We start from the raw sequence: 16,959 nt of genomic DNA on the forward strand, positions 1-16,959 counted from the left end.
GATAGGATTATTTGTGCCCCTAACTTCAGCATTACACAATATACCAGGGTAGCAAACCTGCACACGTACCCCCGAGTCTAAAATAAGACTTGAAATAAATAACAACGAAGAAAAAATAAAATCCTTATCTCTCACTGAAAAAAGTAAAAATAATAAGACCAACGTGAAGTCAGCTTGAGGAGAGTTGGAAGAAGTTTCATTCAGTTTGAGAGATGGGGCCACACTGAACCAGCAGAGTGGGTTCCAATCTTTTCTGCACAATTTCCTGGGGGAGGCTTAACGTAATAAATGTGAGATCACAATCCTGGGGGTGGTACACACGCTTGAGTATTTTACTTTAAGCTCTTCAGGTGAGTCTGTCACATGGCTAAGGTTGAGGACCCATGTAAGCAAGTGAGCTAAAGTGCTTTTCATCCAAGGTGTGTCCTGTTTTCTAATTGGCCCAGCCACATGTGCAGCATTGAAAGCCAATGTCTCCAAGCAAATGACCTCTAAAGGGTCCAGTTCTTGTTTTAAGAGGTGGCTGTTTGAAGCAATGTGAATAAGGAGAGAGAAAGTACAAGTATGCTAATAAAGCAGATATTCCAACCAGTATATTGTATTTTTACACACACACACACACACACACACACACACACACAAACACATAAATAAAAAGTAGGCTCTGTACCCAGTAATAGCACTAGCGATGATGCATTTTTGTATTTTTAGGATCATATTTTTGAGAAAGATCAAATAATATTTCATTAACATTTATCTACTAATTAATATTAAAATGTTAATGTATATTTAACTTTTTTTTACAACAACCTGAGGTATAAATCACAAAACATACCGTCAACCCACTTAAAGTATACAATAGTTTTATTTTCACAGAGTTGTGCAACTGTCACTAGAATCAATTTTAGAATATTTTCATCACCCCCAAAAGGAGTCCTGTACCCATTAGCAGTCATTCTCCATCACCGACCCTTCCATCAACCCTCAGCGACTACTAATCTATCTTCTGTCTTTATGATTTGCCTGTTTTGGACATTTTATATAAATGGAATTGTGCAATATATGGTCTTTTGTTATTCCATTATTTTTAGGATAATGTTTCGCAGGTTTACTCATGTTGTAGTATATATCAGCATTTCATTCCTTTCTACTGCCAAATAACATCCATTGTTTGAATATACTACATTTTATTTACCCAGTCATCAGCTGATCAACATTTGGGTTGTTTCCACTTCTTGGCTATTTGAATAACGGTGCCAAAAACCTTCCTGTACATGTTTTTACGTGGACATAACTTTCCATTTCCCTTGGGCATATACGTAAGAGACTTACTGTGTCATATGGTAAGTCTAAGTTAAACCTTTTGAGGGACTGGCTGTTTTCCAAAGTGGCTGCATCATTTTACATCCCCACCAGCAACATATGAAGCTTCCACGTTCTTCACAGTCTTGTCAATACTCATTATCTTTTTTATTACAGCAATATTTGTTTTTAAAAATGGTATGTCTTGACATTTTGTAATACATTTAGATATCTTAAATTTTTAAATATATATTGTTTTACTGATTGTTTTGCTTTATGAATTCTGAACTTTCCAACAAAACAAATACTGAAATCAATACATATTTGAGTGTCAAAGACCCTAAACTGTCATTTTTGCAGTGGTTACTGCAACAAATAATTAGATCTTTTAAATTTTTCTTTGAGACAGGGTCTCACTCTGTCACACAGGCTGGAGTGCAGTGGCATGATCATGGCTCACTGCAGCCTCAACCTCCTGGTCTGGCTCAAGTGATCCTCCCACCTTAGCCTTCTGAGTAGCAGGGCTACAGGCACACACCACCACACCTGGTTAATTTTTGTATTTTTTGTAGAGATGGGGTTTTGCAATGTTGCTCAGGCCAGTCTGGAATTCCTGGGCTCAAGCAATTCACCCACCTCAGCCTCCCAAAGTGATAGGCAGTGTGAGCCACCATACCCGGCCAGTAATTGCATTTTCTTTATGACAAATTACTTTCAGAGCTTAGAACTAGATACAGCTTTTTCTCTACTTGTAGATTCCTTCTACAGAGGAAAGCAGTCATTGCTTCTTTGCACTGACTGGTAGAAGGTTTAAGACTAAAACTTTTCTTAGTAGGAAATTCTTGCTAAATTTTAATTTTCATCTTTTGCCTTGTAGGTATTTTTGATGCCTCCATATTTAGTAAAAGCTAACTCACATCCCTTTTAGTGGGAATGAGGCTATTAAAGAAATAAATATGTGGTAAGTACCCTTGATCTGCACAGCAATCCCAAGGCAGTAATTAAGGTAAATATTCCCAACACTGTAAAGGAAGAAACAGGATATGAAAAGTTATTTACTCAAAGTCAGAAGCTTATAAGTGGCAAAACTGATATTAGAAAACAGATTTTGGAGTCCCTCATTTCAGTTCTTCATACTGTCTCAACATATCATCATTCTGTTTAATACAGACATTTTAAGACACCTGAAAAGTATCCCAAAGCAGCTCCTGCAGAACCAACACCTAAATGGAATAGAGTCCCTGTGATAAGATGTTCAACTAATATTTCATCCCAGTGATTTGAGATAACTTTAAAAGTTCCTCAATCATCCCCACAATAGCGTAGCTCTGTATGAAAAAAAAGTGTTTATTTTTCATTGATAATTATAATTATAATTTTTTTAAACAGAATCTCGCTCTGTCTCCCAAGCTGGAGTGCAGTGGAATGATCTCAGGTCACTGCAACCTCTGCCTCCTGGATTCAAGTGATTCTTGTGCCTCAGTCTCCTGAGTAGCTGGGATTATAGGCATGCACAACCACTCCAGCATAATTCTTATATATATATATATATATATATATATATATATATATATATATATATATTTTTTTTTTAAGTAGAGACAAGTTTTGCCATGTTGGCCAGGCTGGTCTCGAACTCTTGGACTCAAGTGATCTGCCTACCTTGGCCTCTCAAAGTACTAGAATTACAAGAGTGAGCCTCTACACCCAGCCTATAATGATTGGTATTTAAATTATTAATTTTCTACTAATGCTAAGAAAGATGGTATAAGACATAAAAATCTAATGTTTGTCTAATGATATGGGTCAAGGCACCTAATATCAATAGTTAGCTAAACAATAGGGGAAAATGTTCACAAATAATTCCATTGTAGTGTAACTTACAGAAAGTTACTTTATATTTCTCTGCATTACATTTTAAAGTCATTTAAAAATATTTTTGGCTATATTAAATTTATATATTCTTCCTTAAAAAAATAAACTTCTATAGAAGTAGTTATAGAAATGCATTTGGTATTCATTACTGATGATACAGAATAGAATTCAGGTTTTGTGCAGGACATAGAGTGAGAACGCCATTAGCTGGAAACTGTACTTACCTCTGGGTGATTTCTATGAATTTAAAGTCCAATGACTTCACTTATTGAAGTGGACAAATAAGTTATATGTTCCAGGCCTAGGTGATAGTTACAAAAACTATCTAAAGACAAAAACAGTCTTACCATGAATGAGACGATTCAATAAGTTTTGTAAATGCCTCAAAAGAATTCTCTTTTCTTATCCTCATTCTATCTACACTTCTGGACTTGAGTATTATGAACACTTGCAGTTTGGTCTAAAGATTTAGTCCGTCGTCCGTCGCTATGAATTATCATGTCACAAAATGACTTAAATCACCAGTGCTAAGTAAGTGGCAGGACCTTATGATTGAATAAATATTGCTTTTCTAGAATTGTAAAAAACCTTAGAAAGTGCATAGTTTGCTTCAATCATTTTATAGCTGTGGGAAATAAACATGAGGTAGAGGGACTTGCCCCAGATCTCCTAAGTTCATGGCACAGTAGAAACAACGAACACGTTGATTTATGATTGAAGATTGTTCTACAATACCATATATCAAGTCAAAATTTAAAATGGACTTGATTTTTGGCTTTGTTTAAACCTGTGATTTAAAAAACTGAGCAAGATGCAGCCCAAAATGGCAAAAAGATTTTATGAATACATACTTTTAGCTAACAGCCAACCAGAAACCAAATAGAATAGCAATGCTACTATCAGAGCTGATCATGGGTCTATTACTAAAAGCAGCTGTGATTACACCAGCCTTCAGATCTCCTAGGATATTTTAAAACTCACAAGCACTTCTTGTGAGTTAGTTTAGGGTCACTGGAGAAAATTACTTTTATGCAGACAAAGGAACACATTTCTGGAAGATGAGTTAAAGAAAATTTTGGCTGTTCTTTCTTATTTATTTTATTCCCTGAAGAAATGTGCTGACCATTAATTTCACAAGTTGAATATTATAGATGGGGGAAAAAAGGAAGAAATAGAAATCCACCCAGTTCTGGAATCACGAATAGAGTTCTGGAAGATGGTTTGATCTTGTAATCTTTTTTACTGGTCCTCTCTTGGCACTCACTATCTTCTGATTAGCTGGATTATATCTGCTCCTGAAATAGTAAGTGTTAATCATAACTTTTCAGTCACCATTATGTTCAACAAAAAAATTATAGGCCACACAGAGCAAACTGTATATTGCACCTTGTTCCCACCCATAGGCCTTCACATGGAAATCTTCCTGTGAGTAGTTTCTGCTTACAGTACAATCTTAGGCAGCCTTCTGCTGTAACACATCATCTCACCACAGCTACAGAGGCATAAAGCTTAAGGGTAGATAATTCAAAGGCTGGGAAGTAGCATGTCAGGTGCCCCAATGTGGAAAGCTTTGTCTAATGAGGGATAAGACAGATCCAGGATAAGACAAAGACATGAATTCCTTTTCTTAGATTTCCATGAGATCCTTTTTCCCTTATTGACCTATGTGCCATTAAAAAGTCAACCTTCCTTACACTCCGACTTGAGAGAGTAAAAGTCCACTTCAATTTCCTAAAAACTTTTAGTTAAGGGGTGATGGTGGTAAACATGACAGAGTAAGAACCTGTTATTTTCTCCTCATAAAAATGAAGGATAAAATTCTCGTCTCCATAAAAGTGATGAGAAATTGGCAAATATGGTTAGAACAACTTTATTAAAACTCTGGAAATTAATGAAAGTGTTGCAAAAATCCTGGAAAATTTATAAAATAACAACAACAAATGGCTGAAACTTCGAACACTGAGCTTTGTAGCATTTTAACTTGCCCTATGCCTATCCACGGTTACCCTGGCCCTCATTCCCAGCTCCATGGTAGCCTTGAAAAACAGCAGCCCACAACTGCAGTGAAAACTCAGTAGCCTGGCAGACACCATAAGGGGCAGAATGGGGTTGGAGCTCCTTTAACACCTATTTCATTCCAAGAGTATTTTCATTATTTAAACAGTCTGGTGATTACCTGAAAGACCACTTACAAAGCTGTCTTTATTTGACCTGACTAGGAGATGGTCCAGTGTAAACAGCCATTTCCCTAGGGGCATTTGCTGGAACAGTAAGAAACCACTGTTTAATTTCAGAGCTGCCTGAGTTAGTAGGTAACAATTGTGGCAAAAAATAGGCCTCAACTAGGAAGCTTAAAAGGAAAAGCTGAGAGGCCAGAGGCAGTGGCTCATACCTGTAATCCCAGCACTTGGGAGGCTAAGGGAGGCAGGTGGATCACTTGAGGCTGGGAGTTTGAGACCAGCCTGGCCAGTACAGTTAAACCTCACCTGTACTAAAATTTATCTATCTATCTATCTAGAGCCAGGTATGGTGCTGCATGTCTGTAATCCTAGCTACTTGGGAGGCTGAGACATGAGAATCAGTTGAGTGTGAGGCAGAGGTTGCAGTGAGTCAAGATTACACCACTGCACTCCAGCCTAGGCAACAGAGTGAGACTCTGTCTCAAAAAAAAAAAAAAAAAAAAGGAAAATCTGAGAAATGAGTGTTAATAAGCTCCATTATATTTTTTGGAATCTAGAAGGCCATACACATGTGTAACTGTGAGTATGCGTAGAACTGTGTGCATACTCAGAAAAGGCCTGAAAAGGCCCCAAGTAAGCTCTTGCCTCTGGCTGACCTTGAGGCTCCACACAAGCAGGATGTGAAGAAAGAATAAGGTACAATTGTAATTTGCCTGGTCGACTGTTGAAGGCATGCTCCAGCAAACACACACACACACACACACACACACACAGAGTCCATCTGCAAAGGCTAGATTTATTGATTCCAGGCATTTAAAGAAATCTGTTCAATCATTAGCTAATCCCTAAGCTAACTCAACAAAGACTTCAGTGTCCACCCCGACAAAGGATATAGATTTTATAGAATTTCAGAAAAAGTCACTAAACAAGCAAACAGCAGCAAAAACAGTGATGACAACAAACCCTGGTGAGGAGAAAGAAACTAATATACAGAGTGGCCACATTATATTTTTTAAAACATCCAGTTTTCAACAAAAAAATTACAATATATAAGAGACAAAAAACCATGGCTCTTACACAAGAAAAAAAGCAACTAACAAACACTTTCCCTGAGGAAGTCTTGATGTTAGACTTAATAGACAAAGTCTTTAAATCTACTGTTTTAAAATATGTTTAAAGAACTAAAGGAGATCATATCTATAGAGGAAATTATGAGAATAATGTCTCACCAAATCAAGAACACTAATAAGAGTCAGAAATTGTTTAAAAAGAACCAAATAGACATTCTGGAGTTGAAAGTGAAAATAAATGAAATGAAGAATTCACTAGAAGAGCTCAACAGCAGATTGGAATAGGCAGAAGAGCTAGTGAAGTTAAGATTTGCCAATTAAGATCGTCTGGTTTGAGCAACAGATAACAAAGAATAAAGTGGAAGAAATTAAAATATTTTACCCTAAAATACATTTCTTTGACATATTTTGAAATGTCAGTATCTTGGCCGGCAGGCAGAAATGATCTTGCAAAGCTGTCTTAAGTGGGGAAAGTTTGCATTAACATGGAAAATCTCCACTAATGCAATTGTGCCACCTCCCCTTTCTACGCCTCTCCCCAGATCTAGGAGAGATGGAAAGTCTGACACATTTAAAAGTCTGAGAAGAAACATTTACCATCTCTTCTCCCTGAGGGTGGCTTTATCTACATAAAAAGACCACCTTTGTTCACCAAGCCTCTTCTCCTGGCTCCCGTAGCCTTTTTTAAAATCAAAATCTAAGCCCCAACTCTTTCTATAATCTCAAAATGGTATATAAGTTTCTATAACTCATTGGGAAGTTGGATATTCATTCTGAGGACTCCCATGTATACACATTAAATAAATTTGTGTGCCTTTTCTCCTATTAATAAATCTGCCTTTCTGTGATTTTTAGCAAACTTTAGGGACCAAGAGCCTGTGGTCCCCCACTAAAGAAAACTGAACAGTCTCAGAGACCTGTAAAACACCATCAAGTATATCAGCATATGTATAATGAGTGTCCCAGAAGGCAAGGGGAAAGAGAAAAGGACAGAGAGAATGTTTGAAAAATAATAGCTAAAAGTTTCCCAAATTTCATTAAAAACATTGATTTACAAATTTAAGAAGCCCAATAAATTCCAAAAAGAATAAATCAAAGAGATCAATATCCAGACACATCATTGTCAAACCATCAAAAGCCAGAACAAAGAGAGAATCTTGAAAGCAGCTAGAAAGAAGCAACTTGGTATGTATAAGGAATCTTCAATAGGAGTAACAACTGATTTCTCATCAGAAACTCTGAAGGCTGAAAGCAGTGGGATGAAATATTCAAAGTGCTAAAGGGAAAAGACTTTCAACTAAGAATTCTGTATGCAAAAAAACTATCCTTCTAAAATAAAAGAAAAATTAAGATATTTCCAGATAAGAAAAAACAGAAGGAATTAATCATCAGCAAACCTGCCCTATAAAAAATAGTAGAGACTTTTGTGTTAAAATAAAAGAACATTTGATAGTAGTGCAAATCCACATGAAGAAATAAAGAAAACTTGTAAAGATAACTACATAGGTAAACATAAATAATAGGATAAATGTGGTTTTTGTTTGTCTTTCTAAATCTCCTAACTGATTAAGAAAATGACTACATGAAGCAATCATTGTAAATCTGTTAATGGAAACAAAATAGGTAAGGTTGTAATTTGTATGACAATACAGCACAAAATAAGGTGGAGGGAATGGAGCTACATAGGACAGAACTTTTGGTACACTATTGAAATTAAGTTGGTTTGAACCTAAAGTAGATTGTTATAAATTAAGATGTTAATTATAATTCCCAGAGATCAAGACCAGATGACTTTGTGGGTAAATTCTACCCAACATTAAATCACACATATAAAAAAACCAATCCTTCATGCATGCTTCATAAAAATGAAATAGGAAAGAATACCTTCCAACTTAGCTTATGAGGCAAATATTACCCTTATTTTCTTGTTTCTGCTTGTTTTGGGTTTGATTTGCTCTTCTTTTTCAAGTTTCATAAGGTGGAAGGTTTGATTTTATTTGAAATTATTCCTTTAAAAATATATTTATAGCTATAAATTTCTAAGCACTAATCTAATTTTATAAATATATGAAAAAAATCTACAGCCAACATCATATTTAATGTATAAACCAAAAGCTTTCTCTCTAAGATAAGGAACAAGTTAAGAATGTTCACTATTACCACTTCTATTCAACATCATATGAGAGGTTCTAGCCAGGCCAATTAGGTAAGAAAAAAAGATAATGGCATCCAAACTAGAAGGAAAAAAAAAGAAGTAAAATGATCTTTATTTAGGTGACATAATCTTGTATACAGAAAATACTAAGTCATACACACACACACACACACACACACACACACACACATATATTTATGAGATCTAATAAGTTCCTCAGGGCTTCTGGATTTAAAATCAATATGTAAACATCAACTATATTTCTAGACACCAGCAATATACAGTCTTAAAATGAAATATTCTATTTCAAACTGCATCATAAAGAATATAAGGAACAAATTTAGCTAAAGAATTGCAAGATTTGTACACTAAAATCTATAAAATATCTTTGAAAGAAATTAAAGAAGATCTAAATAAGTAGAAATTCCATGTTCTTGGAAGACTTAATATTGTTAAGATGGCAATACTACCCAAAGTGCCCTACAGATTCAACACACTCACTCTACCAAAACACCAGCTGTATTTTGTGAAGAAATTGACAAGTGGATCCTAAATCCACATGGAAATAAAAGGGACTCTGAATAACCAAAATAATCTTGAAAAAGAACAGTAAAATTAGAGTACTCACACTTCCTGATTTCAAACTCACTAAAAAGTTAGTCATCAAGACAGTATGGTATTGGCATAAGGATAGTGTTATAAATCAATGAAATAAAACTGAGACACTAAGAGTAAACCCAAATATTATGGTAAACTATTTTTTTTATAAGAGTGCCAAGACCATTTAATTGGGGGAGGACAGTCTTCAACCTATGGTGTTAGGACAACTGAATAAATACAGGCAAAAGAGTGAAATCAAACCCCTACCTCACATCATATAAAAAATGAACTAAAAATGGGTGAAAAGGGAGCTAAAAGTATAAAACTCTTAGAAGAAAATATAGGTGAGCAATAATGTCTTATATATGACACCTACAACACAAGCAACCAAGAAAAAGTAGATGATAGTCTTCATCAAAATTAAGAATCTTTGTGTTTCTAAAGATATTATCAAGAAAGTAAAAAGACCATTCATATAATGGGAAAAAAATTTGCAAATCTTGTATCTGACAAGGTCTAGTACCCAGAATATACAATGCTCTCAATGCAACATAATAGGGACAAACAAACCAATTTAATAATAGGCAAAGGACTTGAATAGACATTTCTCCAAAGAAGAGATACAGTTGTCCCTCTACATCCAAGGGTGATTGGTTCCAGGGCTCCCATGGATACAAAAATTCACAGATGCTCAAGTCCCTTATATAAAATTGTGTCATATTTGCATATAATGTACACATATAATCCAGTATACTTTAAATCATCTCTAGATTACTTATACATAATACAAGGTAAATGCTACATAAATAGATGTTATACTGTATTGGGTTTTTAAAAATTATTTTTTATTATTGTATTATTATTATTGTTGTTGTTTTCCCAACTTTTTCGGTCCACAGTTGGTTGAATTCATGGATGTGGAATCCATGGGTATGGAAGGCTGTCTGTATAGAAATGGACAACAAATACATGAAAAGATGTTCAACATCATTAGTCATTAGGAAAGTGCAAATCAAAACCATAGTAAGATACCACTTCACATCCACTAGGATGGTTAACTTTTTTTTAAAATAAAGGACAATTTGTGTTGAAAATGATGTGGAGAAACTGGAACCCTGATTCATTACTGATGGGAATATAAAATGGTACAGCTACTATAGAAAACAGCTTGGCAGTTCCTCAAAAAGAGAAACAGAATGGAATTGATTCTACTTCTAGGCATGCACCTAAGAGAATTAAAAACATTTACACACAAAACTTGAACAGGGATGTTCATAGTAGCATTCATTATTCATAATGGTGAAGAGGTGTAAACACGCAAATGTCTATCAGTTGATGAATGGATAAATAAAATGTGGTATATCAAAAAACTGGAATATTACTCTATCACAATATGGAATAAATAACTCATTTATGTTCCAACATGGATGAACCTTGAAAATGTTATATTAAGTGGCAGAAGTTAAACATACAAGTTCACATAGTGTATGTTCTCACTTACAGTTGGAAACGTGCCACATTTCAATCAGCAGTGGACTGCATATATGACAGTATTCCTGTAAGATTATAATACTGTATTTTTGTTGTACCTTTTCTATTTTTATAAACACAAATACTTACCATTGTGTTACAATTGCCAGAGCATTCAATACAGTAATATACTGCACAGGTTTGTAACTTACGAGCAATAGGCTATACAATATAGCTAGCTGTGTTGCAGGCTATACCATCGAGGTTTTTGTAAGCACACTCTATGATGTCTGCACAATGACAAAATTGCCATATGAGACACTTCTCACATGTCCCCATCATTAAGGGACACATGATTGACTGTATATGAAATAACAAAACCAGAGAAAACCATAAAGACAGCAGATTAGTGATTGCCAGGAGTTTACTAGAAGGGGGTTTGAGAACTGACTGCTCATTCATATAGGCTTTCTTTTTGGGGTGATGAAAAATGTTCTGGAATCAGTTAGTGGTGATGCTTGCATGATCCCATGAACATACGAAAAATCATTGAACTGTATACTTTACTTTATTATTTTTATTTAAATTTGTTTTAAATTGGGTCTGGCTCTGTTGGCCAGGCTGCAATGCAGTGGCACAATCATAGCTCACTGCAACCTTAAACTCCTAGGCTCAAGTGATCATCCCACCTCGGCCTTCCAATGTACTAAAGATACAGAGTTGTATGCTAAAGCATAATTTTTTTGGTATGTGAGTAATATCTCAATAAAAAATATTTTTAAAATGTGCTTTGAGAATAATCCATTTCCTGTTAAAAATTTCTTTACTGATGATGTTTAAAAATGATTTTTTTCTGGTAAAATATGGAACCACAACCACTCAATTATTATATTTAATTAATATAGCTCATTATAGATATTTATTATTTATAGTACTAAATGATTTTCTATTACACTAAGAATGCTTTGAGTAGCTTCGAAATATGGCCCATTTCTAAAAGATCTAACTAACATGATGGCACTAATGTCTGAATAATAACTGACTAATGACACTAATGATGAAGCTGAGGTACTTCAATGGTAAAAGATGTTTAATCTCCTAGATGTCTTTTAGAGCAGTGTTTTCCAAACTGCAGAATGCACGTTAGTGGATTGATTTAATGAATTACAATAGCAATATAAAAATAACAGAAAAGTAAACAGAACAGAAGAGGGAAAAGAACATACATTAATTAAAAAAAAACAGAAAAGGGCCAGGTGCAGTGATTCATGCCTGTAATCCCAGCATTTTGGGAGGCCAAGGTAGGAGACTGCTTGAGCCCAGGAGATTAAGACCAGTCTGAAAAACATGGCAAGATCCTGTCTCTATTCTCTACAAAAAATAAAAAAATTAGCTGGACATGGTGGCTCATGTCTATAGTCCGTGCTACTCAGGAGGCTGAGGCAGGGGGATCTCTTGAGCCTGGGAGTTTAGGGTTACAATGAGCTATCATTGTGACACTGCAGTCTAGCCTGGACTACAGAGCAAGACCTGACTCTTTAAAAAAAGAAAAAAAGGACAGAAAAAGAAATATCAACATGCATCACACAGAGTAAGAGAAAATATTTCATAAATTGTGAAATATAGAAATATATATGTGGGTATAGGGATCACAATATGGTGTCAGTCACCATTAAGAAAGTTGGGAAACCATTCTACAGTCCTGAGTATAATGGTTTTTAAACAAACAGTAGTGGCTAAGCCTTCTGTAAGTTTGTTATTAATAGCATAACAGTCACTCGCAGTTCCAAATTATTGTCATATGTATTTTTCTGTCCTCACAAATAAATATATTATTACTTTGCTGATTCTTTATATTCAATAAAGTACTATAGTAATGATAATATTTATTGAGTTAGGGATTTTTTAATAACCTCTAATTCTCATACCTATCATTCTTTTTGGGTTTCATCTCTGCATCTTATGGGTAAGAAAATAGAATGTGAGAGTGGTTACTTATATAAAACCACATTAAATAATAAGTAGTGGAGGCAAAAACTGAGGGTCTATCTGCTCCAAAGTCAGTGCTTATTTTCATCTACACTTGTCCCCCCTTTATTCATGGTTTTACTTTCCACAGTTTCAGTTACCTGTGGTCAGCCATGGTCTGAAAATAGGTGATTACAGTACAATAAGCTATTTTGAGAGAGACACACCACATTCATATAACATTTATTACAGTATGCTTTATAGTTAAGTTGTATTATTAGTTATTGCTAATCTCTTCCTGTGCCTAATTTGTAAATTTAATCATAGATAACTATGTACGTAAAAAAAAAAAAAAAAAAAAAAACCATAGTATACATGGGGTGCAGTACTATCCATGGTTTCAGCATCCACTGGTGGTCTTTGGAATGTATTTCCCTTGGGTAAGAGTACTACTGTACCACCTTGCTTCTTGCTATTTTTTAAAAATACTGTACTATATTAGTTATACAGTATTTACACTGCTATTTTGACTTGAGAATTTCCATAGTCTATCTGGACTGTCCCTTGACTTTTCTCTTTTAACATAAAATTATTTAAAATGATTATAAAGTATGCATATTCTTATATAAAACCTAAGAGGTGTACATATAAATCATCCATAATTTCACTAACATATTTTGTACTATAATTTTTGTTTACTACTATAGGTAAGTGTTTTTCTATATCAGTAATGTTCTTTGCTAGAATGTAATTTTTGCAACTTCCTAATATTAACATAGGTATTGACTTATTCCTTTAATATTGGATATTTTGGTTGTGTTACCTCTACTGTAGCTGCTTTAAAAAAATCAAAATCAGAAGGATATGTCCCTAACAATCTGTCTCTTACCAAGTCCTAGAATCAATTTCCTTCAGATTATTTTGCTCCAGGGCACCGATGGCTTGCTCCTTGGTTATTTTCTTCCTTTAGGGCTTTTAGTCACTTTAAAACTGTTCATAAGCAGAAAAAAAATGAGGCTTCACACTCAAGAAAAAAAATAAACTATAGTTTTCTATTTTTAAGAACTATTCCCATGGTATTAGTTCTGAGCTCCTTGCTTTCAGGAATATGATTTTTCATAGTTAACATATGCCATGGGTCACAGTCAAAAAAGTTACCTATTAACTTCTCTAGACTTTTTGGCAACTTACTAAACTTACCCTAAAAAGACTCTTTCTCCCATTCAATCATAAAGAGCCTTTTGTCAAACTGGTGCATGTAAAGATCTCTAGAATACATCCTTCAACAGCAGTATAGTTATCTTGTTCATTTGTGGCCATAATTCTACATAGTAGGACTGTAATAGCTAATATTCAATCAGGCACTATCCCTTTCTGCTAGAGTTTTAAAAGAGAATTTCACATTTACTAGGGTATTTTCAAATATTCTGATTAGTTCTGAACATTAGGAAAACTGTGTAAGTCAATATTTTAATATTAGCACATATGAGAATATCCACCAAATCAAACATTAAAAGCCATGGAGACTTGATTAAAAGCTCACAAATCATAAATGTACCAATCTATGAATTATAATAAAGCAAATACTGATGTAATCACCACTTAGGTCAATCAATAGAATATTATCATCATACTGGAAGATACCAGCATGTTGTTCACAATTATTATTTACTTCTTCCTTCCCACTGGTATTAATAATTACTAGCCTATCTTCTGACATCACAGTTTAATTTTATCTTTCAACTTTAAATGAGATCACATTGTACATATTCTTTTATTTCTGACCTATTTCACTCAACACTGAGAACTATCCATAATGCTGTGTGTGTGTGTGTGTGTGTGTGTGTGTGTATACATATATAATTTTTATCCATTCTACTACTGATGTACATTTAGGCTACATTCAGTTTTGAACTGTCAAGAATAAAGCTGCTACAAACATTCTTATTCTTTTGGCATAAATATATCCACCATTCTATTTGATATATTACTAGAATTGTTGGGTTATAGAGAAGGTGTATGGTCAGCTAAATATAGAAAATAATGCTAAAATGTATTTATATGGTTTGGCTCTGTGTCCCTAACCCAAATCTCATGTTGAATTATAATCCCTGGTGCTGGGAGAGTGACCTGGTGGGAGGTAATTGGATCCTGGGGGCGTATCTCCCCCTTAGTGTTCTTGTGATAGTGAGTTCTCACAAAATCTGGTTGTTTGAAAGTATGTAGCACTTCCCCATTCACTCTCTCTCCTGCTCTGCCATGTGAAGAAGGTGCTTGCTTCCCCTTCGCCCTTCCACCATGACTGTAAGTTTCCTGAGGCCTCCCTAGCCATGTTTCCCGTACAGCCTCCGGGACTGTGATTCAATTAAACTTTTCTTACCGAGTCTCAGGTAGTTCTTCATAGCAGTGTGAGAACAAAGTAATACAGTATTCCACAGTGGTTGTAGAAATTTATACTCCTACCCACAATGTATGAGAATCCCCTATTCCTCCACATCCTTGACAACACTTGGAATCATCAATCTTCTAAATTTGTGGTTGTATCTTGTAGTTTTAATTTGCATTATGCTGATGAGTAATAGTGCTGAGTCTCTCTTCATATGTCCATTGACCATTTGATTTTCCCATTCTGTGAGGTGCCTAATACCATAACTTCCTTTAAAGTCTCAAATTTGAGTCATCAACAAAAATTTCCAGAGTTAAGCCAGTAAGTAAGAAAAGCAATATTTTGAGGTAGTACCAATTATATATACCTAATTTGGATTATTAGAGAGACATAGAAATATTTCTATTAGATGAGTGATTTGCATTATAGTTTCAGAGAGTGTAGAGGATGTTTTCTCCATTTGACCATTTAGTCATAAATTCATTCAAAAATTATTAAACACCAATTTATGCCAGGTACCCTATTCAACAATAAGTGTCATCAGAGATGGAAGTTACTGATCTGGGATCAAGCACAAGCAGTGCTGGAGGGCACAAACCAGCTGAAAGGGCATGCATCCCAGACTGTGCCATCCACCTTGATGCACCAGCACCTTAAGCTCAGTTCAGACGTGCGGCATGGAGGGCTGCACAGACAAGCTGATTATCAGCCTGATTCACAGCTGCTGCTACATAAGGGGGTGAGGAGGAATGAGTTTGGCAACCAGGTGATCAACTTGGTTGTCCTTTGGTACTAACTTGCCCAATTTTGACAGTAAGTGGATAAGTATCTTAGCCATGACCTGGAAAGGACATGATAAACAGAAGCTCAGATTTCCCAGGGATAAGGGTCTGGGTCATTCTGCAAGAGGAAAAAGGCCCACACTTGAGTCATGCATAAATCAGCTTGGTACAGGGAACTGTAGCTGCACTATAGCCCTATTCCCTCTGCCCAAACCTGGTTCCTAGCCTTCCCCCACAGGTGTTGATCCTAAGAACCCTCACTCAAACTTCCTGCCCAGGTGCAGTGGCTCACGCCTATAATCTCAGCATTTTGGGAGGCCAGGAGGAGGGTCGTTTGAGGCCAGGAGTCTGAGACTAGCCTGGTTAACAGGGTGAAACCCTAGCTCTACTGAAAATACAAAAATTAGTCAGGCATGGTGGCACACACCTGGAATCCCAGCTGTTTGGGAAGCTGATGCAGGAGAATAATTTGAACCCAGGAGGCAGCGGCTGCAGTGAACAGAGATCACACCACTGCACTCTAGCCTAGGTGACAGAGCCAGACTCCATCTCTAAATAAATAAATAAGTAAATAAAATAAACTTCCTGCATGCTGATTCCCATTTGAGAGTCTACTCGCTGACAGATCCAACTCCCAGCAATACTCAATGGAAAACCAAACTGCCTTCATAGATCTATATTCTGGTGATATATATGTGTGTATATGCTAATATATAATTATAATAAAGAAGTTTAACTTTCATTTTTAAAATATTTCCCTCTTCACTAGTTAAGCAAATTTGAATAACAGAGCTATATATTTTTAGAACAGATATAAATTGGAAAATAAATCTGAACTGCAAGATATTAATGGGTGGTTGTACAGAAAAGTCAATATAGCAGGCTTGAGAGTATTGTCTTTGGAAAAGCCTGCTTGTGAGGTTGGTTCTTGGCTGGTATCCAGAAACTTATGGGTAAACAGTTCCCTAAACTGATATAAACTTTTTCCCAAATGAAAAGAATGATTCACTGTGCCTATGCTATTTGTACAAACAATGTGGTTTATATTGAACACCTGTTTTCCTTCTGGGAGTCTGGAATTCTGGTGCATGCCAGGCAGAGGAAGCCTATGTGATCTGTTCCAATATAAACACTGGGGGCTAAGTATCTAATGAGCTTCTCTGGTAGATAA

General features: G+C 35.4%; 1 protein-coding gene across 4 annotated transcripts in view; it reads right to left on the reverse strand.

The window, feature by feature from the left end:
• Positions 1 to 257: 257 nt before the first annotated feature.
• The window catches only part of CCDC169 (coiled-coil domain containing 169), a 65,558-nt gene continuing 48,856 nt past the window's right edge, over positions 258 to 16,959 (reverse strand). For 3 of the 4 annotated variants that reach the window (XM_017537969.2, XM_037741827.1, XM_017537967.2), the window contains one exon: positions 3,951 to 4,472. In XM_017537969.2, the coding sequence (XP_017393458.1) occupies positions 4,373 to 4,472 (100 nt within the window). In that variant the 3' untranslated portion in view covers positions 3,951 to 4,372. Of the gene's footprint in view, positions 524 to 3,950; positions 4,473 to 16,959 lie in introns of those variants that run through there. The other variant, XM_017537966.2, reaches the window with a different exon arrangement.

This window comes from Cebus imitator, unplaced genomic scaffold, assembly GCF_001604975.1.
Source record: "Cebus imitator isolate Cc_AM_T3 unplaced genomic scaffold, Cebus_imitator-1.0 Scaffold108, whole genome shotgun sequence".
Classification (NCBI taxonomy): Eukaryota; Metazoa; Chordata; class Mammalia; order Primates; family Cebidae; genus Cebus; species Cebus imitator.